Raw genomic sequence first — 26974 nt, 5'->3', positions numbered from 1 at the left:
CTTGAACGTGCTGCATCTAACCAACTCTCTGCTTTCTTCTCTCAGAACAATCTGCTTGATCCCCACCAGTCTGGTTTCAGGCCTGGCCACTCGACCGAGACTGCACTCCTCTCGGTCAGTGAGTCACTCCATGCCGCACGAGCAGCCTCCCTCGTCTCTGTCCTGATTCTTCTAGACCTCTCCGCTGCATTTGACACTGTGGAGCACTCTATCCTCCTGTCCTCCCTGGCAGCAACAGGGATCTGCGGCACAGTCCTTGACTGGATTGACCGTTCTCTGACCGTTCCTTCCAGGTTGCCTGGGCGGGTAAGGTATCACCACCCCGTCCCCTCGCCACCGGAGTTCCCCAGGGCTCAGTCCTCGGTCCCCTTCTCTTCTCCTTGTACACCAGATCCCTTGGCCCTGTAATATCTGCCCATGGCTTGTCCTATCACTCCTATGCCGACGACACGCAACTCTTTCTCTCCTTCTCTACATCGGACACACAGGTCCCTGCTCGCATCTCCGCTTGCCTGAGGGACATACAGAGCTGGATGGACAATCACCACCTGAAGCTCAACCCGGGAAAGACGGAGCTAATCTTTATTCCTGCTCTATCCTCTCCCCTCCTCGACTTTTCCATTTTCCATTTTCCATGTCCCTCTCCAAGAACATTGCAGCAGTAAGCCGGGCATGCAGATTTTTCCTGTATAACATCCGCAGAATCCGCCCCTTTCTCACCACCTACTCAACCCAGCTCCTGGTCCAAGCAATGGTACTATCCCGCCTGGACTACTGCAACTCTCTTCTGGCTGGACTACCGGCATCTGCCACCAGACCCCTGCAATTCATTCAGAGTGCTGCGGCTTGTCTGGTCTTCAACCTCCCCAGACACTCCCACGTCACTCCCCTGCTCACTACCCTCCACTGGCTGCCTGTTATAGCTTGCATCAAATTTAAAACATTGGTCCTAGCATACCAGGCAGTCCAGGGATCAGCCCCAGCATACCTCCACAAGATATTCAAACCCTACATGCCAGCCAGATCCCTCCGTTCTGCTACCTCAGGATGCCTAGCACCTCCCCCTCTTCGCACCTGTACTTCCAGAACACGTCTCCTGTCTGTTCTGGCCCCACGATGGTGGAATGACCTCCCCGTGGAGGTCAGAACAGCTGAGACACTGACCTATTTCAAACGACGACTGAAGACTCACCTCTTCAGGCTGCACCTCTCCCCATCCCTCCCTACCCCCCTGTAAATGACTGTAAGCTTATGGTTGTAACTAGGCAGCTGTTTCGTAGGTGACTTAGGTGCATTAACTGTCTTAACTACTGCTTGTATTTTTTCCATAGACTGCGTTGTTGCCGTTCTCGTTGTTAGTGTTAATCAGTTTAACCTTCAGGGTCCAAGTTGAACTATGCGGTTGTTCCCTGCACTTGGGCCGGTACTTCTCTCTAGGGGTTTCGTCATACTTGTTCCTGGTTATGGTTATACACTTTGTTGTACGTCGCTCTGGATAAGAGCGTCTGCCAAATGCCTGCAATGTAATGTAAAGTTACTGGGCGCCCACACGTCCTGCAATGCGCGGAACACGGCTGTGAAGGAACCGCCCCTCAGTCCTTCTCACCCTCTGACACAACTATTTTTATCCTGAGACAATTATTTTTCATTCTGAAGAATCATTTGCTTCCTTTTTTCTGGTTATGCGTTTCACTTGTATTAGAGGATGTGTGGGTGTGGGAGCATGGGAAAGAGAAGGAGAGAGAGAAGACAAACTCATCTGCAACTTGAGGAGAAGGAGTGGAGAAGTTAAGTTAGGGCTTAGGTTCTCTGCACCATCTTTCTCTCCCTCTACCACCCCCTCCCTCTCTCACTCTACAACCCTCTTTCTCTTCCTCTACCACCCTCTCTATATCTCTCACTCCCTCTATCAACTACTCCCTCTCTCCCTCTACCACTCTCTTTCTCTTCCTCTACCACCCTCTCTATATCTCCCACTCCCTCTATCAACCACTCCCTCTCTCCCTCTACCACTCTCTTTCTCTTCCTCTACCACCCTCTCTATATCTCCCACTCCCTCTACCAACCACTCCCTCTCTCCCTCTACCACTCTCTTTCTCTTCCTCTACCACCCTCTCTCTCTCCCTCTACCAACTCCTCTTTCTCTCCCTCTACCACCTCCTCCCTCTCTCCCTCTACCACCTCCTCCCTCTATCCCTCTACCACCCCCTCCCTCTCTCCCTCTACCACTCTCTCTCTCTCCCTATACCACATCCTCCCTCTCTCCCTCTACCACCCCCTCCCTCTCTCCCTCCACCAGCCTCTCTTTCTCTCCCTCCCTGGCCCTCCTTTGTTATTCTCAGATCATTTAATTTTTCCCTCCCCCCCACACACCCACATTCCACACAAATCTCAAAATAGATATGGTGAAATGCAAAGAACTAACAAGTGAATACGTGGAGAAAAAAATATCAGTGTCAGCTTGAGGGCATGGGGTGAACTTCCTTTTCTTCTTAAATAAGGAGGGATTTCTTTGAAATAACAGTGACTGCAGCACATCTGCATGTGAGTCTGAGTATATGTTTGTATCTGGGTTATTTGTGTGTGTCTGAGTGAGGGTGTGTGTGAGTTCGAGGGCGGGTGTGTACGGCTAACAAAAGTACAGGTATGTGCATTTGTGTTTGTGTGTGTGTGTGTGTGTGTGTTTGCATGTAGCATGAGTGTTTTTGGAGCGAGAGTCAGTGGGTATGCCTGTGGGTATGTGTGTGTCTGTGTGTGTGTGTGTGTGTACACATATGTGCATATGCATTATGTGTCCACAGGGTGTGTGAGTTTGTGTGCTAGGGCTGCATAACAGAAAAATACATGACAACAATAAAACAATAAAAGAAACTTTATGACGAATCTAAAGAAAGGCCTAATTCCCTCCCTTTTTAAAAAAAAACAATGAAATCAGTGTGTGAGCTGTGTGTGCTTCCTCATGCTGGAATCACGGAATTTTCTGAGGATAAAATGAACCCGCCCTTCCCCTCAGCGTCTGGCTGCGTCTGTCGATGCCTCGCAGATAACATCCTCGGTGTATGATTTATCTAACAAAGCCACAACTCAGGCAGAGCCCAAAGATATTATTAACAGGTTCTATTAATACATCAGACACGCCATTCGCTTCTGCAAGGAATCTGACAAGCATTTTCAACAACACCGGTGCACGCCAGTACAAAAACAACTTGACATGGTCAGGTATTCAACTCAATCAAAACATCTCTATTTTTACTGATACTTCAGTTTTAAAACTTTGAGGCTTCAAGAATCAAACCCTGAGGAACTGTTGTACTGAACATAAACAGCGCTAATGTGACAAAAAAAAACCTTCAGTGGCACCCCACAAATGAACACTGTTTTTGGCCTCAGGAGATTTCAATTGTTTCTTAACTGTGGTTAAAGTAGCAAAAATGTCAAGCACATTATTGTCAATAAGCTACTATTTACTTAATAATACTATACTTAATAAACTGGATAGCTTGCTAGCTTTAAATATGAGTTTAAGAACTAGGTAGCTAGCTAGCTATACTTCATCTACTTGTCATTCCATGCTAACTTTAGCTACGTAATTTAAGGAATGGTTGAGAGCAGCATTAGTTTTGCATTAGTAATATCGGGTAACGTTCACAGGTTGGCAACCGGCATTTCTAATTAAGTTAGTTAACTTGCCAAGTATTTTGTAACAAGATAGCTAGCTACCTCTCGTACAAGTGTTTCCTAGATCAGATCACAAAATCACACAGTTCGTTGTTTTCAACATTTGCTGAAATCAACTTAAAAAATAATTGTTGCTATTGTTGTGTATGTCTGGAGAGCCGTGTCAATTAATCTGTTTCCAACTGTTGTACAAACACAATAACATAATTCTGTACTTTGCCAATTAGTAAAGACACTGCCCTAGTCGAAACTGAACTGAACGTAAAAACCAATACACCTGCATTTTCCGAACACTTTTCCTACATTTTACATTTGTTTTCTCCGCATAAAAATGGCAGACTCTTCCCACACAGTAAATCACTACTAAATCACATCAGCATTTGGAGACGGCTGTGTACAGTGGAGTTCTAGCAGCCCCCGAGGGCTTGGGAACGCGTCACAGCGCTGTTCTTCGAAAACAACATCTGCTCGGCGCAAATAAAAGAGGCTAACTGGGCTCTGTGAGGCGCGTGAGAGTAAATGAGAGTTTACAGAGTCACCGAACAAAACGCGAAAGATCCTCTCTGTCCGCGCGCCCCGCCCTCTGTGTCTCCAAAGTGCGCTGAACGGCCTGGTTCTCACAGAGTCATAGAAAGAGTAAAAAGGCGGGTGGGGGTGGGGGGGGGGGGGTGACAGACGCAAGAAGCAATAAAACGCCGCGGGTCACCGGCTCACTCTGCGGTGACACATGAAAGGGCCGGGTGACCCGGCCGCGTTTTTACCGCATTTCACCGTACAGGTGTCATCACAATGCTAACGCACAGGGCCTATGAAAGAGCTGAGCCTGTGTGCGCAACGAGTCGCTCTCCTCTGATCTCAGTGACTCACGCACTGCACCCGAGTGTGTGTGTGTGTGTGTGTGTGTGTGTGTGTGTGAGAGTGTGTGTGTGTGTGTGTGTGTGTGAGTGTGTGTGTGTGTGTGTGTGTGTGTGTGTGCGTGTGTGTGTGTGTGTGTGTGTGTGTGTGTGTGTGTGTGTGTGAGTGTGAGTGTGAGTGTGTGTGTGTGTGTGTGTGTGTGTGAGTGTGTGAGTGTGTGTGTGTGTGAGTGTGTGTGTACGGCAGCCCCCACGAGTTTGTGCACATGTGGGAATTTCAATGTGTGTGGGGTGTGTGTGTATGCGTGTGTATGTGCTTATGTTTGCGTGCATGTTCAGATGTTGACTGTGACTCTTACTGACCAACTGATCTGTACAGAAGTTTACATAATCTGACCTCGAGTTCTTTGATCTTCTCATCAGCAGTCTTCTGTTTCTCTATCAACTGCCGGTTGATGTCATCTTTAGACTGGAGGATGAACCTGAGGGAGAGGGGGAAGGGAGAGAAAGATCAGACAGGGGGAAGGGAAGGACACTCACTAGACACCACATACACCCTCCAGGAAGGGCCTGATGCAAACTTGGACAAAAATAGGCAAACGGATAAATACAGAACTCAAGTTCTCCTCTCAGTAGGGTTTATGACTCACATTGCACACGCTCATTGGTCTGATGACCAAAATACAAGACCGGCCTCCTTTAACGGCCTGCACCTCAAAGGACCCCAGTGTCCCCACACAGCGCTTCCAGGTGGCCAAAGACTACATCTCCCAGGAGCACCCAGGGGAATCGCCTCCATAAAAACCTGACTGTGTCAGTTGAGCGCTCAGACGGGAGGAATGTCCAGGGCTGGGTCGGAATGGGACACCGGCAGACCGCCGAGCTCCGGAACCTCACACTGAGATTCCGTTGTACCGGCTGAACTGCTCCCCCCCGCCAACCCCCCTGACCTGACCATCTGTGGCAGGTGGCGGGTTGTCAAGGGCGTGGCCTCTGGGCCCGCCGAACCCAAAGCTTCTCGAGATGCGGGAGCCTTCCCGGCTGCTGTCGAGCGCCAGAGCGCTGGCATTGAGCGGGTGACGGACAGGTGGCCTTTGCTGCCGAGAGAGAGGAAACTCCCTGGCAACAATCAGCCCTGAACAATGCGAGCTCTGTTCTGGGCTCAAAGAACTGAAATGACAGGGAGAGAGAAAGAGCGCTAAAACAGGGCGAGAGAGAGAGCGGGAGAAAAGGGAGAGAGCGCAGGAAGAGGGCGAGACAAGGAGGGAAAGAACGGGGGAAAGAGAGATAGCAAGAAAATGAAAGAAAAAGGTGAAGAAACCATACAAAAACAAAAAGGCAAGAGCCAGAAAGAGAGTGAGGGAGAGCAGGAGAAACAGAGTGAGAGAGCACTAGGCTGGGACCTCTGGGTGCAGGTGAGAGGCTGGGAAAAACCGGGTGACGCGAGGAAGAGTCGTGAGGAAGAGACGTGAGGATGAGACGTGAGGAAGAGTCGTGAGGAAGAGACGTGAGGAAGAGACGCGAGGAAGAGACGTGAGGAAGAGTTGCTGGTTAGAAACCCTAAGCGGGAGCAGGTGGAACAGCAAACCAGAGCAGGTGGAACGGGACTGGGGGGGGAATCTACCGCCAAGCGCTCATTCCATACCAGGGATTCCAGACAGGAGGTGACCGTGTCAGGAACTGGTTTCCGGGGACGATGCGACCGCAATCTCGCGCTGGCTATTTTTAATCCACTGTTTGTTTTTCTTTTCTGTAATTTCCAGAGAAACGGCCAACCGCGTCAGAGCAGAGACAGGGACTGAGGATAAAGTGCTACACGTCTCTTTCAAAATCCGATGACTTTCAGGGTCCCTCCCTTCCTGTCAGTGCCCCACATCCCCCGTTACCCAATCTCCTGCTCCAAACTGTGCCCTCAGTGTGTTGCTTTTTCGTAAGTCTTGCATTTGGGCTCCATAAAAACCTCCCCACAAAATGAATTAACACGACATGAAGGTGGAAAAACCGCCTGAAAATTCAAGGACGTACGTATACGTATCATTTACAGTAATACTTCCTATGATTGGTCTTTCATAAGAGCCATATAATCCCTTCATAAGCACTACATAGCACCAAACAGGCATACGTAAATGCTCAGGTCAGCAAATACAAATAAGCACACGGTGTACATCGCTTGGTATATCATGGTAGTGTCACATGCTGTACCAGTGATGACATAACACGTTATGCCTATTTGCGGCTAGAATGACATGAGGATTCATGAATGTTTATGTAATGCTTATCAAGGTGCCACGTACTGTTTATGAAGACATTCCACAGGTGTTAGAAAGGGTTTCCCATTTAACTAGAATTTCAGGCCCAAACTCGGGTAGTGAGGGTTTTCAAGGACCGGTAGGGCCTGTGTGTAGGACGCAGTCCTGTTTGGGCCATGAGGTGCGGCATTCAAGAAACCGGGCTCATCATCGGAATGTTTTCTGAGTCCGTTTCCACGGCTGAACGGCTAGAAAATGGCTAATGGAATACGGCACACACAAGCTGTCCGAGTCACTCGGGACAGCGAGCCCCTGCTGGGCCAACGCAACCCAACACAACGCAGCCCAGCCCAATGCAACCCAACGCAACCCAACCCAACACAATGCAACACAACCCAACGCAACCCAACACAATGCAACCCAACACAACGCAACCCAACACAATGCAACCCAACACAACGCAACCCAACACAACGCAACCCAACACAATGCAACCCAATGCAACCCAACACAACGCAACCCAACACAATGCAACCCAACCCAACGCAACCCAACACAATGCAACCCAACACAATGCAACCCAACACAACGCAACCCAACACAACGCAACCCAACACAATGCAACCCAACACAACGCAACCCAACACAATGCAACCCAACGCAATGCAATGGAATAATGAGTGCCACAGTGTGCCGCTGACGATGCGTCACATAAAGTCGCTACAAATGCCTCTCTCGTGTTTCTGGAGAATGTTCCCTTACTGCATGCCCCAGGAGATTAGTTGCTAATCGATGAAAATTATAAGGATGGCGACAAAGTACCTTGGTGGATCATGGAACTTGTAGTTTTTATCACCTCGCTCTGGCATCTTGGTAACCTGGGCAACAACTTTGCTTAGCATTCTGATCCTTTGTTACCACTGCAGTTCCCATAAGGCTATTGTGGCAATGTCAAGTACATCTGAGGAAGTTAGGTATGGTTTATCTGGCAAACCGTTGACAAGCTATTCCTTTTGATATTCTACCTGACAAGTGAGTGTTTGTTTCCATGGGGATGAGCTGAGCAAAAGACTACAAAAATTCTCAGATATCAATAACAAAGAAGAAGAATGAAATGCAGAAGACGGATGACGAACAAGGAAATAGTGTCGGTCCGACATTTACCTTAAATACTTATTTTTCCTTTTGAAGTGCTTTTCGTGAGGATCTTTATCATTTTTATTGGGAGAATAATTCTATACCATCGTTGTCTTTTTTCTCATTGTCAGCAATTAACGTTTTATTAGCAACCAAGATTACAGGGTGGGCTTTTAAAGTACAGCTTCCCTGATTCAGTACAAACACACTTGCATACCAATCCATGTAGTAAATATAAGTCTCGTTGATATAGCATGGGGGCTGGGGGCCGCGTTGCTTGGTGGTTGTGGGGGGGGGGGGGGGGGGGTGGTTGAGGGTGGCATTCAGTAGCCCTGTCACTCAAACAGTGCCAGGGATGAATGATGTAGCCTCTAAATGGGGACATGTCTACACCGTCTGCACAAATTCTACACCTATATGAGACATGCTGACACACTCCGGCCAAACACCCATAGCCCCTCAGCTCACTCACTGACCCTAATAGTGTTTAACGGGACATGAGCTACTGACTAACCCACCAGGACCACACAATAGAGAAAAACACCACACCCCCATGCACACCACACCACCCCCCCATGCACACCACACCGCACACAGGCACACCACACCACCCCCCCATGCACACCACACCGCACACAGGCACATACGTGCACAGACAGACAGACAGACAGACACAGACAGACACAGACACACACAGACACACACAGACACACACACACACACACACACACACACACACACACACACACACACACACACACCACACACACACACACACACACACACACACACACACACACACACACACATTCCCAGAGACGCAGAGCGTTAATAATGGCCGCCGAGCGTGCAGGAGCGGGACCGCGAGGGCCCTGCGGTGAGAAGGGGAACGGCGTCTCCGCGCGTCACATTCCGACGAAGACAGAAGCACCGCCCCCTCAGCTTCTCTACGCCTCAAATGTCAGCGCGCCCCTGCACAGGGGGGCATGCGATCGGGAGGGGAGATTTACACCTCCCCCTGGGGGTGTGTGTGGGGGGGAAGTCCCAGCGGGAGTGCTGTGTCCTGCACTTCCTGCTCCTGAGCAAGCTGCATCATGGGCCAGGTGCACCTCTCCGCTCCCTCTCTCTCTCTCTCTCTCTCTCTTTCTCTCCCTCCCTCCCTCCCCTTCGCTCTTCTGTTCCACAGCACCTGGCTGACACTCATCCTGACCCCCCCTCCCCCCAGAAGGCCTTCCTCTCCTCTCATTCCTCCAAGTTTCCCGCATCCAGCAACACCTGTGGAACCGGGGGGGTGCGGGGGGCAGGGGGCTGTCTGAATTAATGTGAGAGGAAACTCAACATCACCCCAAAAAAGGTGCATGTCACTGTTTTTTTAATCATTATTTTGGACCCCCCCACCATCCCTGGCTGCCTCTCTTCCAGGCAGGTCAGACAGTCAGACAGGCCCAAATAGCCCAGAGGGGGAAATGAATAGCACCCCTGGTATACATAACAAGTGTCTGTCCCAGAGCATGAGGTCAGCGAGGGGGAATCTGCTGGGGGCCACCAGCAGGACCATGCCGGGGGTGGGAGGGGTGTGGGGGTGGCGATTGGGGTGTGTTCCTGCTATTTATTCCACGAGAGATCAAACTGAAATGTACAGACAGACAGATAGACAGACAGACAGGCAGCTGGCTTCCGCTAGCATTCCGTACCTGTGTTTGCCAAGGGCTCTTTGCACACACACGCACACATACACACACACGCACGCACGCACGCTCACACACACACACTCGCACACGCGCGCTCTCACGTCGCGAAGAACGCACGCACTCCTCTGCGAGAAGCTCTGGTCATTGTCCCGCTTCCGTTCTTCAACTACCTGATGAGATTCCCAGCTGCTGGAACAACGCACTTCCACATCGCCATGGAAACAGCCCATTGTTGGACCAATGACACATAGGGTGAGAAGTTTGTCAGGAAGCACCAGACAGGGCCACACACACATGTTCCAGGAAGAAAGCTGCAAAGGCAAGTCCAGCTGACCCACCGACACAGGCTCTGGCGAATGAGAGGCATCAATTGTAAAGCGCTTTGGATAAAAGCGCTATATAAATGCAGTCCATTTACCATTTACCATTTTAAATGCCACCTACAACAAACTAGTCAAGAAAACACAAGAAATGGGTCTTACAGACAAAGAGAATAGCGGTTGCATCACCATACTAAGACCCTTAACCTCTGTGAACACAATGTCAAGGCTAAACGGCACCGGGAATGGAAACACGACTCCCAAAACATAAGAGTCATTTGTGAGTCACTTCCACTTGAATCAAGCATGTTGTGCTGACTAGAATCCCCCAGCAGAACGGCTCAAGCAGCTATGCACAGAGAAGCGTTTCTCATCTCTGGTCAGCCTCCGACAAAACGATGCGGACGGCCCGCTTCTCAAGCGCTCCAGTTTTTCGAGACCCCCGTCTGAGGCCTACCCACAGGGGACGCCCCCCTCGGTGCCCCCGATAAGCCGGCCTCTTCGTGCACCCCCAGCCTCCGAGGCCTGGCACCCTTCCCCACGCGACGCGGAGGAGAGGAATGCCCTCCCCCCCGCTCCAGCGGCCGAGACTGGCAGCTCCCGGAATAGCCGCTGCGTGACGATGACTGCACGCTGCTATTTATGCGCCGGGGGGCTGGCACGCCAGGGCTGGCACGCAGGGGCTGGCACGGAGGGGCTGGCACGGAGGGGCAGGGCAGACAGGGCATCAGCGGCGAGCGAGCACGCTCCGCTCAAACTGCGCTTGCTGACATCACCGTAGACTCGCTGAACCATCCAGACGGCTGAGCTACCCCGCGCGCGTGCCTTCCGTGCGTGTCTGCCGTACTACTCCGGGACAGGGGTGTTGGCAGACGGCAGCCCTCCCCCGGAGGACCGCGGGGCCAGGCAGACATGGTGTACCCGGCAGGATTCTGTGTTGACACCCCTATTTCTAGGACGCTTCGCTCAGGGGCGGTTTCTGGGGCCGCGCGAGAGGCGCTGTGGCCTGCCGGCGTTCGCTACGCGCCGCGGCCGAGGACAGAACACCCGCCGCCGCCGACACCGTCCCAGGTCAAGCGTGAGGTCATGAGGTCACTGTCCCAGGTCAAGCGTGTGGTCATGAGGTCACTGTCCTAGGTCACGAGATCTGTGACAATATTCATGAGACCTCAACAATATTTGTGAGATCCAAGAATATTCGTGAGATCCAAGGTCTGTGAGAATATTCAAGAAACCTGGGAGAATATTCGTGAGATCAGTGAGAATATTTGTGAGGCCTGTGCGAACGTTTGTGAGATCCAAAAAGCTGGAACACTTCGCCCTGAATGGGACAGAAAGGCATTTTTTCGCGCGGCTGAACTCACATGCGGCCGATGCCCTCGTACATGCGTGTGGTGTTGGGCAGCGTGGCGATCTCGGCGTTGGTCAGGTTAGCGTGCTTCTTCACGCGGCTGAGCTGCTCGATCTGCAGGTCAGCCATCTTTGCCTTCTGCTGCGTGTCGATCATCTTCGCCTGCAGCTCCGCGAAGGCCTGTCAAGAGCACCACCGCCAGCGTCAAATTTATCCAGCGCACTACAACAGAAAGCCTTGCATGTCTGGGCTAACACACCCTTTTGACTATTACATTACACTGACATTACATTACATTTTAGCAGATGCTCTTATCCAGAGTGACTTTCACAGATTTTACATAGCATTTACATTGCATCCATTTATACAGCTGGATATACCATACAGACAATGCAGGTTAAGTACCTTGCTCAAGGGTGTCCTACCTGGGAATCGAACCAATGACCTTTTAGTTTACAAGACCAGTTCCTTACCAATTATACTACACTGCCACCCCCGACTATCACCTTTGGTAGTCAAAACGAGCATTGCTGTGCAATTATTCAAATTTGTGTCAGTAGCAGATATTAACGCGCATCAGAATATCATAAAGGTTTTTTTTTTCTTGCCATACATACGAGACCTGGAGCTTCTTGGTAGAATGCCTTTTTTTCTGTATGGCTTAATTACTGTTGCTTGAAAATGAAATCTAATTGGCAGGTATGGTTGGTGGTGGGGGGGGGGGGGGGATTGCTAATACACCAATGGAGATTATGGATAAAATTTGTCAGACAAAAAAAATTAAACTTCATCACAAAAACCAAATTGTACCGGTATATCAAAATCCTCAATGATATCATGGTCTTAGAAAGGAGGCATATTTGGCAAGGTGTCAGTAATGCGATCAGACAAGCAGCTGGTGGGACAGGGAAATCAAGGCCAACTATGCCCTCCCCGAGTCCCTGGGCGATGCTATGCCCAAATACGCACTGCCAGCGAAAATATGCACCGTCACGGCCGATTCATCACAATTCAGCACGTCAATACACTGAGCATGAAGGTTTTAGCTGGACGTGACATCAACCCAACGACAGTCTTTAAATTAAATATCATAGAGGCGCATGATACAAAAAGAAGTGCTTTACGATTATTGTTATTTCTCCGTTTGCCTACCCGGGCATGTAACGTTAAATTACTTAAACTAAACTGTTAAGCATCAAATCTTCGCATTTCACGAAAAAATATTATTTACAAGCATTATTCTAAATGGTTTTGGCGTTTTAACCAGCTTCACCGAATTCATATGGCACAACAATGATCACAAAAAAATTTGATTTTAACGTCTCGTGTGCAGCAGTGCGTCATTTTGATCGGTTTCATTAAAGTGATGATCAGCTAGTGGGGATCAGCTAGTTATACTACGTTAGCTAAATAGCATTCTCTGAAACCTGGAGGTCAGTTTTCTTTTCGCATTTTCTGTAATAAGTCAGCAGAAATATGTCCTTTCGATGTCTCAGGGATCAAACCTGTTGTGCTCGGTTAACAAAGTGTTGTCAACTTGTCACCATCAACTGTACCTCTCGAGAAACAGCAAATCTAATACAGAGCCTTAACTAGCTAACACCAAACCAGCTAGCCTACTTATTGATGAAGAAGCAAATTAACAAGATAAAAGATTCAAGACACCAACCCCTCACTAATGAACGGATTCGTAAATTTAGTGTTAAATACGGATGCGTTCAGGTAATATTCGCTAATGTGCTTTTCCTACAATGGATAAACCAGGAGGATAACCAACGTTGCTGATTTAGCCACCCAATGTGGTCGGTCAGCCACGCAGAGCATGCTTTTCAACATAGCAGTACTAGCTAGCTAACGCTACGACGTATAAATATCCTTTCTCAAATCCCGAACCTCTGTGTATACTAAGTCATCGTGGTTTGCTAAGCTACTTCTGTACAAAGCTTTGAAAGAAATAAGTTACAAAAAGCAGGAGACAGTGATCATTTACCTTTTTCAACTCTAGGTCTATGGGGGTCGCCATCTTTGAAAATGACCGCTTATGTATGAGTATGCGCAGTGGCATGAGCAGGTCGGGTGTGTGATTTGGAGGAAGTGTTTATGTTCAGTCTCCTTAAAGCGTGGCAATTTTCGATTGAGGTTTCGATTGTGTTAAGTATGTGTTGTGTTATGTATTGCACTTAAATTTTAATTTTAGTTTTGTAAATAAATAAAAACGGACACCCTTTACAGGCATACATAATTTTGTGATACACATTATGTGACCCATACAATGTTGCCTGAAATATGATTAAATGCGTAATCAATCATGTGGGAAAATATTTATTATTATTATTATTATTATTATTATTATTATTATTATTATTATTATGAAAATGGAATCAACCAAATGGAATCCACAAATTATTTCAAATTATAAAATTATTTCAAAAAACATTGTGTTGCAAATATTAACATCACTGTTTTCAATACTTTGCAAAAACCTTCGTTTACAGAAATAATATTGCTGGGTCACCTATAGCCTATAGCACTTCAAAAGATTAGTGGATATATTGGGGGCAATCTTTTACCGTTCCTCCATATAAAATCTTTCAGGACTATCCAGATCCCTGAATCTGTGATTGTGAACTTCAATCAAAACCACAAATTTTTTTGAATGGATTCAAGTCTGGAGACTGAAATGACCATTGTAAAATAGGAATTGTGTGGTCTTCTAATCTTTTTTTAGTTGGCTTTGAGATTTATGTCATGCCATTTTCTGCATTTTGCCTCCAGAGGTTACACATGTCTATATTATTATTATTCTTCAAAAAATACATTTAATCTTGCAAAAGGAAAAAGTCTGCACAGATGCAAAATAACCCCTTTAATGTTGCTATGTATAACTGGCCACAATGGTGTTTTATTTTGCACCATTAAAGAGCTTATTTTTGCATCTGTGTTCTCCAGTATTTTTCCTTTTGCAATCTTACATTGTCCTTTATCTGAGAAGCACCGGATTGCCCTTTGATTGGCCAGTGCACGGTGACCTCCTTTTTGAATACATTTAATCTTATAAAATAAAACCGTTAATTGCTAAGGACAGTTTATCAGCCTTTTTCAGCCTTTTTTAACATTTTTAACCATAAAATAAGGTCACTTTGTGTCATAACACATTTGTGCACAGAAACAGGCCCTTTGCCCTGCTTGCGATTACTTTCTCCATAAAAACATTTCACTCCACATATGCAGAGATTAACCTAACACGTGCTTATGACTAGCAGCAACTGACATTGTTCTGACCTGTCATAACATCATACGACATATTTCACAAATGCTACTTAGCTTGCATACAGTATTTGTGGAGCAATAACCTTCATGTTTAGCACAGATAAGGAATTGTATGTCACACCTGTTGTGGCTCATTTTCCTGTTATGTCTGTCTTTCAGATTTCTTCACATCATATGACTGTATCTTCCCACAACTGCTTTTTTCCTGATACCCCAAGGGTACAACCATAAATAAGCAAGGTCTGTGTAATGGCTTATTTGTGTGTCTTCTTGCAGCTTTAGGAAATGATGTCATCCAATTAAGACAGTAACAGTGTTCTCTCAGGTTCCTCCTTTAGATTTGGCTCTAGTGGTGTTGTGAATGGAAGGGGTAACTGCCTTATGAAAACAAACAGGACCCGTAATGAGTATCTCCTGGGTACGCTAACACCAGAGATATCTCTAGCCTACAGCTAAAGCATGGCTCTGTAGAGTATGGAGAAGGATGATGATGATGACGATGATGATGATTATTGTTGTTGTTAAAAATAATAATAACAAAAATTGCAATAATAATAATAATAATAATTATTATTATTATTATTATTATTATTATTATTATGTGGCATTCGGTCTGGCGGTGAACCGGACTGGTCTCAGCTGCGTCGGCTGATGGAGAGAGCACACGCAGCTGGGTTGGGTTAGCTAATCAGCCCAGGTGCGTAAAGGTGTGTTCCTCACCACAGTTTGGGGTTGAACCCGGGAGCACACACTGAGAGGGCGAGTTTTTGAGTTTTGTTTAATTTTGTTTTGTTTTCCTGCACACTAAAAGACAAAAAAACTGGTCTGCTGAAAAGCTGGCCAGCAGATCCCAGCGGTGTGCTGAAAAGCAGACGCAGGGTTTTACTTTCTTTACTATTTTAGTTTGTTGTTTTCGTTTATTGGTTTTGCCTGGAACCTGTGAGGGGAAAGGGTGAAGGTGTCCGTTTATTAGATTTTTGTGTTGGTGTGAGTGCACTCTCTCTATCTCCATGCAGCGACCAACGGTCTAGTCCCAGAACTGCCGCATCTCCCTCCCAGGGATATCACACCAGTGTGTGACTAATAATAATAATAATAATAACAATAATAATAATAATAATATGTGCATAATAGATGTCATTATCCAAAGCAACTTGCATGTGTTGAGCAAAAACATTTAACAAACAGCATTCCAAAAATGAAACATTTTGGTGGATCCGTAATGGTACAGTTTCCTGCCATGGTTCAGCTGTACTCCTACCCTTTGAAGGCAGGTCAGTATCAGTTATTGCTTAACGGCACCAAGTGGCCGTCTTCACTTCAAGACAAAAGCATTCCTTCCCAGTGGAGAGAGGTGATGTCTGAGATGACAATGTCCTCATCACCAGAGTGTGAGTAGTCATGCAGCGATTCGAAGAGCATTGTGACACACATTCATAATCCATGTCACAGCCTTCTTGGTCATCAGATCTGAACCCAATCAAGCAATAATGGGACATTCTGCAGTGACACCCAAGAGCAATTTTCCACTTCCTTCAAATGAGTTGATTGACTTGCGTGTGGAAGAGTGCTGTCTCGCTGTTTTACTGCAGAATTCCAGACGCTGGTTGAGTCGGTAACAATAGCGCATACAGCCTGTACTGTACATGCATTGTAAGGCGTCAAATGAAGTGAATTAACATTAGTGTTTCTGCTTTTGTGTTAAGGAAGTGTACACAGCTTTCATTTTGACATACTATCCATTCAAACAGCTGGATATAGGCTAAAGCAGTTCAGGTTTAAGTACTTTTGCACAAGGGTACAACAGCAGCATCTCACCTGAGATTTCAATCTGCAACCAACCTGGGTTGCAAATCCAGTCCCTTAATATTACACTGCCACCCTAGTGACATGTGGCACTCTGGGGTTTTGTCTGCTCTGTGTGTGTGTGTGTGTGAGAGAGAGAGAGAGAGAGAGAGATAGAGTGAGATGGATTGTTTTTGGGACCCATGTTTTTATACTTATGCATGTGTCCTTTTGTTTGTTTTGGAGCTTGTATGTGCATGTCTGTTGCGTTTGGTCAGTAGTTTTTATACATGTGGGTGCGTGTGAGAGGTGGGTTGTTTTTGGGCTTGTGTGAGTGTCTGTTGCGTCTAGTCAGTTGTTTTTAGACATGTGGGTGCGTGTGAGAGGTGGGTTGTTTTTGGGCTTGTGTGTGAGTGTCTGTTGCATCTGGTCAGTTGTTTTTAGACATGTGGGTGCGTGTGAGAGGTGGGTTGTTTTTGGGTTTGTGTGTGAGTGTCTGTTGCGTCTGGTCAGTTGTTTTTGGACCTGTGGGTGCGTGTGTGAGGTGGGTTGTTTTGGAGCTTGTATGTACATGTCTGTGTGTCGGGTCAGTTGTTTTTGGACCTTTGGGTGTGTGTGAGAGGTGGGTTGTTTTTGGGCTTGTATGTGTGTGTCTGGTCAGTTGTTTTTGGACCTGCGGGCGCGTGTTTGAGGTGGGTTGTTTTGGGATCGGTGTCCGTGGCATTTGCTCACAGCAGTTTCCCACACACGTTTTTCCTGAAACAACAGCACTTTTTATAAAACTCACTTATTAAGGGTACCAACAGCTGTCTAAAGATAATTCTGTACACTGTAATAACAGACAAAGTGCAAAGTTAGACACAAGAACCGTGGCTTCTGTGGTCAAAGTCTCACAAATTACAGCAAAAAAACATGACGGATGTTTACAGAGACAGAAGTTTCAGCCGTTCTGTCAGCTGAATGTGTTTAAATGTCTGAGTGTGGCTGTTTCTTTATTCCGACAGGGGAAAGCAGAGAGGGTTACAGACAGACAGGTTGGACCACAGCATAGATAGTACCATGGCACGGAATCAAACCCTCAACCAGGGGAGGGGAGAGGGGCAACTTGTAAATGGTCAAGGAATCGGCTGCCTCACGGACTATGCCGTACACTTCGCCTGAAAGCCCAACTGTAACACAGGACTTTGACATCGGAACATGCCATAAGAAAGGTTTCAGCCTTTCAGTCTGTGTTGGTTCAGCTGCGTTCAGTTACTCTGAGGTATAATTACATTTCCCCACAGGTAAAAAAAAAAAGGTCCAGTTATGGTGGATTGTTATCTTGTTTACTCCTTCTGAGTTGCACGCAGCTGCAGTTGCGGCTGGCAGGAAGTGCTTCCTGAGAAGACTTCCTATCGGACAAGGGGAATGGGGTCTTACGGCATTGCCCCCTCCTGACGGCACAATTTGTTCCGGCAGTAACCCGCAGCAACAGGACTAGAATGGCTGTGTCAGCGAGGAGCCTTCAGTTTAATCAGCTCTTGGTATTTGTCACCTAAAACATCTGCCACAGTAAAGATGATTAGCAAAGTTCTGAGCTTTGTCTTTCAGCGCGTGTACTGCTGCCATGATAAGGTATGTGTTGGTCGTGGTCCTTATTACATCATTTCCTGTCTCACCTCACTCCGATTCATGATGTAATATCAACTTCCATGCAAGTTAACACCTTCGTTTACACACTGTAGATCTTGAAATGACATAGATGAAAATGACATAGTGACACAAACGCTGTTAAGTTTTCAGTTAAAAAAAAAGGTTTATTTTCCATTCAGGCATAATTTCACAAAACTTCAGTTTATTCGAAACATTAGTTTTGAGAAGCCAGACTGTTTTAAATTCACATTTTATAAGCTGAATTAGTTTAGCTTAACCTTTACATCACACAGCCCTTGACCAGTGGGACGGCAGAGATTACTTAAAGGCAATTTTTAGTGGTAAAGCTAAGCATGGCTTTGTTTTGTTTTTATTTCATAACTCTGCCAGTCTGATATATATATATATATATGTTTTGCTTTGCCACAGATATAAACCACTGAATAGGAATTACTATCAATGCAAAAAAGCTTTCTTACAAAAAATCTAACCACTGGGTCACTTATGCCTTTACCATATTTAATCTGAATAAATATCAAGTTGGATTAACGGGTTTTCAATATAAAAATAGACAAGGACATGAATGTTAACTCAATGTTGAAGAACTGGCAGTACATTTTCAAAACAGGCTAAGCTAGTAGAAATCTGAATAAATACCACTATACCAGAACATAAATAAATAAATTAAAATACAGATGGTATAAATACATTTACAGGACATACAATGATGAAAATGTGTGGAAAAAAACAAACAAAAAAAATCAATCGTACTACACCCCAAACAAAGAACAAGTGGCTTTCTGCTATAAAAGCACCTTTGAAAGATACCATGTCCCTGTCAAAAATGTGATGAAGAGCTGAATTTAGCCTCCACATGCCACCCACACCACCAGAGAATTGTTCTCCCATTGTGACTTCGCTCAGTCCATCTTACCATTGAATCAGTTTTCCAATTTCAGACAGACGTCTGTCTTAGTCGGCCGGCAAACTCGGCCCCCCCACACCGCCTCCCCCCTTTCCGACGTCCCCCACCCGCCTCCAGTGTGTCTGTTCAGTCTGTAGGTCTGTCAGTCGTTTTGCGGGGCGACAGTCACATGTGCCAGACACACTTGCTCTCTCCTTCTTCCCGAAAAAACGTGTGTTCCTCTTGGCACTTCTCCATTTTGTTTTTTTTTGGCATTTTTGAGGTAGAATTTCCATCTCCTTCAGGCTGAAACAGAGAACACGGTGGACAGGCCATGAAGGATCCAGCAGAGCACCAGTGCAGAAGGATTTTACTCTTAGTGGCAGCACAGTGTCTGAGGGTTATTTGAAAGAGGCCGTAGGGTCATGACCCCTGTTGCCATGGGGAACTCACCTTTCTCTCCTGCTCTTCAGTGGTGTGAGGTCATTCCCAATTTGACCTTTTCTTCGCTCTCGACGTCATAATCACCTTGTTTGTGGAACCTGAAACAACAGAGGATTTAGGCCCTCTGTCCTGGAACCTTTCCTACCAAGAAGGAAGAGGAGCTTCAAACGTTGAGTTTCAGACAAAGCAATCAAAAACACTGGACCGCTCATGCTGGGCCAATGGCATGTAATACAAGACAGGCCCTACTGAAAATGACATGACAAGTGCACTCTCAGAAAAAAAGGATTCTTTGGCCTGTCTTCAGAGGGGAACCCTTTCTAGTTCTTTATGGAACCCTCTATGGTAGGTGTGAAAAGTGTGAAAGCTCTAAGAACAATTTTGTCTGACAAAGAACCCTTGAACTACACAGGGTTCGTCTATGGAGACACAGAGGGGCTTTTTGGAACCCTGTCTTCTGAGAGAGATGAATTTCTTCCATAAAAACTATCGAGGCTTTGTTTTTTTTTGTCCTTGCAAACAAAAAGAATGTAAAAAAAAGAATACTAGGCACAGTAGAGTAGCTGTGTGCACATCCAACCTGTTTTGAGGCCAGGTTCAGGATAAAAGTACATGTGAAGATTGAAGGAAAATGGATATCCGCACACTGCATTATTTATTGGGAGCTGTAATCCAGTGTGCGGATATCCATTTTCCTTCAAAAAAAGAATACTAGCAATCGTTTTTTTTGGGTGAGGAACGGCTAGTTTTTTGGGTGAGGAACCGGGCGGCTGACCTGAGCGCCAGCAGAATGCCGATGATGGTGAGGCAGATTAAGGACAGCACCACAGCCACCACAGCCAGCGCCGTCGTCCGGTTGTAGCCGCCCTCCTCTTTGGAGACGGGCAAACTGAAGAGGTGACACCGTTCCCCGGAGAACCCCGCTAGACATCTACGGACGGGGAGAGAGAGAACAAGGGAAGGGGTTTAGAGCACGCGATACAGGCTTACAGGTCAGATGGGACAGAAAGAGATTGAGAGAAAGACAGAGAGAGAGAGAGAGAGAGAGAGAGAGAGAGAGGCAAGAATTTTTGGGACCGAGCAGGAAAGGGAGAGATTGAGAATGAGAAAGTGGAGTGTGGAGCATGGTACAGGTGAGACTACAGACAATACAGGGACAAAAGGAACATACTGGTTTTATTAATTAACCACACCACTGGTGTCATTGTTATTGCTGTTCTAGGGTTTGACAAAATGACTTCCTGTTTTGCATTTATTTCTCATTCAGCATTTGTTTTTGGGGGGGGGGGGCTGGCAGAATATAGCTGTAGTATATCATACCAATAATAAATCACTACGTCTCAACTGAAAACAAACTGAGAAGGTAGTAAATGGGCCTGGAGACCGCAAATGCTGGCGAATGAGGAGTCATTACAAAGGGTTGGATATTTAATCCCTTTATGGTGGGGAGTGTGTGACAGTGAGCGATATGAAGCCAGACACACTTTCAGAGGACGGGCTGGGCCAACACAAGCATCGAACCCGAGGTGCATTCATAGCAGAGCTAGCCAGTCCAAGACATGTCTCTCAGCCGACTAAGGGAAAGGGTTATTTTTATATTATCCCCCCCCCCCTTCCTTCTACTTGCCCCTAAGAGCCCCCCACCCCCCGGGGGCCTCTGAAGAGTAAACAGCCTGAGCTGCAGTCTGTGCGAACCTGAAGATCCAGCAGTTGACTGGTGCATTATGGGAAGGTCTCACTTCTGCTCCGTGTTTAAAGTAGCCTATACACCTGCAGTTCCCAAACTTCCCAAAAGCCTAATACCCACTCCGTGGGTGAGTACATTTTCTGCAAAACACACCTCATTAAAATGCACCTTAAGATTTTCAAAGATGAAACTGAAATGCGCAAAAGTTGTATTAAAAAAAGGAACGTTATCCTGGCTTCAAATACAGTAAATAATTATCCAAATGAAGAGGTGCTCATTGAGAGGTGAGGTTCAGGTCCAAGTAGAAGAAAACACCAAAAACCTCCAAGGCAATCAATCTTCAAGAAAAAAAACTCTGATGCACCCTGATGATGTCAGTTGTTACCAACACGTGTTGGTGTTGGGTTTGTTAATGTTATTTCTTTCCGGAAATTGAGCACCTTGGGAGTTTTTTGTAGTTGTATTTTCTTCTACTTGAAACTAAAATGCTATTTTAGCATAATGCTAACCCAACTACATGTATGCTGCGGTGCAGATAACAAGCACAATGTGCAATTCTGTGGCTGACCGCCAACGTCAATGGAAAGAGTATTATTTACGGTGTTATTTTTGACGGGTATATTATGTGACCCGCTTCAACCCCCCCCCCCCCTCCCCTCCCACAACCCACCAGTGGATTTCGACTCAGTTTTTGAAAGCACTGCTCCGTGGCACTCAGTCACCCTCAGTCACTGGCGGTGGACTGTCACAGCGCTGTCCTGCCAAGCCACACGGCGGCTTTCATCAAAACACTCACGGGCTGCCAAACAGCTTAACTGCAGACGCGCGCACGCAAACACACAACCCTCCCAGCCTACAGATGGGAGATGCATGTGTGGATACGTGTCACACACTTGGTGTTTCACAACGGACAGAATCAGAAGGGACTTCCATGACGATGGAAGTGTGTGTGTACGTGTGTACGTGTGGGGGGAGGGGGGTTGTATTGTAGAAAGAAAACGTCAGAGAAAAAACATTAACTTACACAACTATACATTGTTTTTACTGTGACATATTTACTGTTCACACTCACTGTGTAGGTACATTTGGGGGGAACGCCTTGGTTCGTTTTGCCAGTTGAGCACCATTTAACGGAACAGAAAAGAGACTCACATGCAGGATGGAGCGTGTAGGTCCTTCAGGTACTGACAGACGCCATTAATGCAGAAATCCTTGTACTTCCTCAGACAGGGGTTCCTCTTCCTTCCTTTGCCCTTCTTCTTGCCCTTTCCTTTTCTCTTTCTCTCGGTGGTCAGGACGACGGACGGATCCTTCGGTTTGGTGGAAAACGCCACTAAAGCAACAGGGGAAAAGAGCCACATCTCAACGTTTCGCCCTCGCTTACCGTCACGCAAGCGCGCGCTGGAGCGCATCCAAACACCAATGATGATGCTTTACGGTTGTAGCCTGGAACATTAACATTGCACTATATATTTACGCTTCATTGTTAATAATACACGGTGTAATTTAAATGTATATGCAATAATTTAATGAGTTTACGCATCCCATTCACTGAAAGGCCTGGGGTTGCCGTTGCTGCCCCGCGCACTTGGCCAACAACTGAACATTCAATTGACAATCGGTCATTAAACAAAACATAAACGCATTGTTGACTAAATATGTTGCCTCGCTACTGGATTACCAATGCAACAGCTTTTTTCCTGAGAAAACTAAACATAGGCTAATTGTTATCGCCCAAACATTTCTGCATGCTTGCATTTTCAACTCCTGAGAATTAAACAACTATCTTTCTGTCTTTCACTCATCTTCCTCATACCAAGAAATTATAAATCACGCCAATTCTCGGTAAAATAAAATCGCGTCATCTTCCAAAGAAGCATGTTTAAATATTTGAATGCCTTCATATGTCATCTTCTTATTTTACATCATAGTAATCTAAGTGAATTACATTTATAAACTTCCAAGGGCAACTGGTATATTACCCAATGCTACGAAATCGATTCTTTCAGATCGCATTTGCATGTATTTCCTTTCTTAATTACCCCTGGGGAGTTCGAGTCCATAATCCCCTGACAGATAATCCTCTTCGTCCTCTTCATCGTAGTAGTATTCATCCTCATTCCCGTATTCCACGTCTCCATTATCTTCCACGCTATTCATGTCGTTCAGCGCGTGCAGAAGATCTATCACAGCAGTCTGCGCCGGTTTGGCGCTCTCATAGCTGTCAACAGAGGCGCTGCCGGCCAATCTGGACACCGCTGAAAAGCGAAGACAACATTTTATTTGATTTGAAAAATGAGACGTCACCTCAGACAAATTTCTAGCGTTCAGCACAGTGAATAAATACTTAATTGTGTGAACGCTACACAATCGCAGACTGCCGCTCGTAACAAATTGAGACTTATTCATAGTTTGAGATATGTAGGCTATTCAATTAAAAACAAGTTCTGATTTTAAGTCTAGTCGACTTCAGTCTGCATTTCTTTAAAATACACTTTTATATTTTAGGCTATTCGCTGGTGATATTTCAGAACTAGCTCAAGCATACTCAAAGGTTAGGCTATTTCTGAAACTCGAGTAGATAACCGAGCTAACATAGCCTACTATTTTGACACACAAAACGTGACGTTAGACGTATATGCAACGGTCATAAAATATGTTATGTTACATAAAGCATGCTTTAGCATAGCCTCTTTTTTGACCTGGGTCTTATTTTCTAAAACGTCGTTCAAATGACTTAATGAGGTCGTCTTCAGACAATTCGAGTAGGACAGCCGACATTTTCAGAAGTTCAGAAATTATTACTATAGCTCGGCATAACGTTTGCCCTCTATTCCAGACCAGCGATTCAAACAAATCGCCTCCTCTGTTGTCTCTCCGTTTTTCTCTCTCAGGTCCAAGAATGAAACCCAACCCGGGCGACATGTGGCTCGAGTTGAGTTAGCTCGGCTGCTATCGTAGCCTATGTCTTTGCGCTTACCGAAGCCATGGGCAATTAAGAGGGCAATCCGAAGCAACTTCATATTTCCAGTTTTTGAAAAAAAGAATATATAATAGAAAAGCGATGTTCCAGATGTAATCCCCACTGCTTGTGCCCGTCCGTCTTCAGATCGCTGTCAATATCCTCGCCCTGTTTGCACTGCCGAAACCCCCTCGCAGGGTACGTCTGTTTGCTCGCAAGCTTCACGTAAGACTGCGAATGTCAAACTCCAGCTTGGCACGGGACGTCGAAAAGAGCACTTCACAGCTCTCCTCGAGCATTTATATATAAGCTGTCGGTGAATTATGACCACGCCTCGATGTTCAGCAACAACAATGTACCCTATTAAAGGTACATAAATTCTCTACGAATAGACTATGTCGCTTTAAAGTAAACAGAAACACGGATTCTTCTACTTTTAATTTGGTTCCACTTGCAATCTCCATGTCTAATGCCATACAATCTCGATTCAATCATTTTAATCCTTTAACATCCCTGAGGTTTAAAAGTTTGGGACTTGACCTTACAATTATAAGCAAAATATATTGTTTTAAGAAAAAAAAGGGGGGAAACTCCTTTCAAATGTAATGCTTATTGCTTCAGGTGTTAGGGAGTTAGGGAGAAATAAAATATGCTGTAAAATAATGCAATAGCCTACAGATTGTTTTCAAAGTTACTGATAACAAATACAGAATATATTTAGGCAGTATTTCTTTTTCTGAGCTATGTACTTCGCCCCTTACTGGAAATGCTATTCTGAAATAGACGAAACACTTTTTTCTAATGAGCCCAACAGTCTCTCAATCTTGAATATTAAGACTGTTGTCAAATCACTGTGTATTATAACCAGGTAAGATGCTGTACCAGCGTATACCGACCACAGTTCCAGAAATAAAATTCGGGGTTATTTAAACTCCAAGAGAGTGGCGCTCTGACACACGCGCGCGCGCACACACACACACACACACCACGGTATGCAGTGTTCAATCATTCGTTTCCCCTAATGTGACAATTTTGGAGAGAGGGATGCATTTTTGCAACTTTGGGCAAATTCGATTCCTCAGTCTCGGTAACTTCTCGTAGCCTATTTAATTGATCGATTTCTCAGTATCGCTAACTTTAACTCGTAATTGATATTTGATTAAAATAATTTCCAATTGTTGTTTTTGAATGTATTTCAATTTTAGTTTCCTGACAAGCCTGAACATGCCTTTACAAGTTACAGATCAATATTTACGGCTCATGGATGGCATACCCGGCTACGCGGTCCTTTCACTGTCGAATGGTCGTCTACCGGCATCTAGTGGAAAGCGCGCGCTTCAACTCGGTTAGACTTGACAGAGCATACTTACATATTCTGCAGCTCTACGTTTAAAAACTGTTTTTATATCAAATATAGAATAATGTTTATATAGAAAACATAGACAATCTTAGCCTACTTTACGGAGAAAACACTTTTATTGATCTTAAATTATTCTAATTTCACCACCAATATTACATATTACATATATAATAATAATTATATTTGAACAAATGCTAAATGCACGTTTTTATTTCCATTTAAGATACTTACATTTCTCAGGGAGAAACTATACCTCCATCTACAACTATAAATTCCAGCGTCTTGTAGCACCAAATGGAGAAAACATATCTGCCTCCACAATAGTGACCAACAATTTTATTGATATCACAGAACTGCCTCCTAGACACACAGAAAGACTTGAATCCTTTACTCCCATACTTCTGAGCAAAATAGTGAAATTAGTTTCTTCTTTCAAATCATCCACCTGTAGCCTACGTTTGACCCCATACCCACCGAGCTACTGAAGGAACTACTGCCTCTTCTTGGCAAATCAATTCATATAATTCATTCTTCATTGTTATCTGGTTATGTTGCTATATCCTTTAAGATGGCAGAAATCAAGCCGCATACTCAAGAAATCAAATTTGGATCCTACTGACACAGCTAAGTACGGACCTATTTTAAACCTCCCATTCCTATCAAAGATCGTTGAGAAATGCGTAGCTTAACAGCTCTCCTCTTTTCTTACTGGATAACAATGTGTGAGAAGTTTCAGTCTGGTTTTAAGACACATCATGATACTGAAACAGCCCTTGCCAGAATATGAATGATCTGTTTCTCTTCCTTGATTGTGGCTGTCTCTGTTATTGTTCTACTTAATCCAAGCGCTACATTTGATACCATAGACGACCATATTCTCCTCTGAAGGCTAGGAAAATCAGCTGGTGTCGCTAGGCAAGCCCTTACGTGGTTTAAATTTTATTCTGTTGACATCTCAGTTTGTTAGGGTAAACAATAAGCCCTCGGAGTATTCCAAGGTAAATTTTGTGTAGTACCTCAAGGATCTCTGTTCTTCTCTCTGTACATGTTCCCCCTTGGGGCCATCATAAGCACACATGGTGTTTACTACCTCTGCTATACAGATGATACATAACTTTATCTCCCTTTTAAACCAGACAAAGTTGATCTCCTAGCCAAATTAGAGGCCTGTTTCAAAAGATGTAAAGTCTTAGATGACCCAACACTTCCTCATGTTGAAATTTTAATAAGGCGGAGATGCTGGTAGTAGGTCACAGATCTCTTAGAGCACAGCCATTGGGCCAGCAGGACCGAAGCACAGCTGGGCCTTAGGGCTCAATTATCTTATTTCATATTAACCAGCCAGCCAGCAGGTAGTTCTGGTTTATTTGTGGTTTCCTCCCAAAGGAATGGCTTCACTGTTGTGGTTTCCGTCGGCCATGGCAAAAGTGCATTTGGGAGCTTAAGAGCTTACTGTCGGTTCAGCGGCACACTTACCCAGCACCCCCGTCCCCCCAAGCCTGGGGAACATTTGTCTGTGCATACCTGCCCCCCCCCAGTCTCCACTGGTGAGATACTATAGAAATGAGGTGTTCGCGTGCACGTACATAAGGTGGGTGGGGGTGTCAAAACATGCTTTCAGAAATATTCCTACATGCAAGTGTCATACCT

General features: G+C 45.6%; 2 protein-coding genes and 1 long non-coding RNA gene across 4 annotated transcripts in view; 1 reads left to right on the top strand and 2 right to left on the bottom strand.

Annotated features, from left to right (window-relative positions):
* pfdn1 (prefoldin subunit 1) overlaps positions 1–13394 on the bottom strand; it is a 34313-nt gene extending 20919 nt beyond the window's left edge. Inside the window, exons 1-3 of the mRNA XM_035431690.1 lie at positions 13271–13394; positions 11294–11460; positions 4930–5014 (exon numbers count right to left, since the gene is read on the bottom strand). Of these exons, the coding sequence (XP_035287581.1) occupies positions 4930–5014; positions 11294–11460; positions 13271–13345 (327 nt within the window). The 5' untranslated portion in view covers positions 13346–13394. The remainder of the gene's footprint in view (positions 1–4929; positions 5015–11293; positions 11461–13270) is intronic.
* LOC118234865 lies at positions 11911–17829 on the top strand. The gene is made up of 3 exons (XR_004766735.1): positions 11911–12713; positions 14710–14790; positions 17340–17829. It is a non-coding gene; the product is annotated as an uncharacterized LOC118234865 (long non-coding RNA).
* A 522-nt stretch (positions 17830–18351) lies between these two features.
* Positions 18352–24243, bottom strand: LOC118235270 (proheparin-binding EGF-like growth factor). Of its 2 annotated transcripts, none has more exons than XR_004766819.1 (6): positions 23983–24243; positions 23045–23260; positions 22155–22335; positions 20091–20246; positions 19325–19456; positions 18352–19177 (listed from the first exon to the last, which is right to left on the bottom strand). XR_004766819.1 is itself a non-coding variant. In XM_035432446.1 (6 exons), exons 1-5 carry the CDS (start codon positions 24023–24025, stop codon positions 19341–19343), a joined length of 669 nt encoding a protein of 222 aa, XP_035288337.1. In that variant the 5' UTR covers positions 24026–24243; the 3' UTR covers positions 18352–19177; positions 19325–19340. The 2 variants fall into 2 exon arrangements, 1 of the variants encoding a protein (XP_035288337.1); XM_035432446.1 differs by having other exon boundaries at positions 19325–19413.
* Positions 24244–26974: the final 2731 nt, after the last annotated feature.

Source organism: Anguilla anguilla, chromosome 9 (assembly GCF_013347855.1).
Source record: "Anguilla anguilla isolate fAngAng1 chromosome 9, fAngAng1.pri, whole genome shotgun sequence".
Lineage (NCBI taxonomy): Eukaryota > Metazoa > Chordata > Actinopteri > Anguilliformes > Anguillidae > Anguilla > Anguilla anguilla.
Note: the sequence above shows the minus strand (reverse complement) of the source record. Positions and strands in the feature narration are given on the sequence as shown.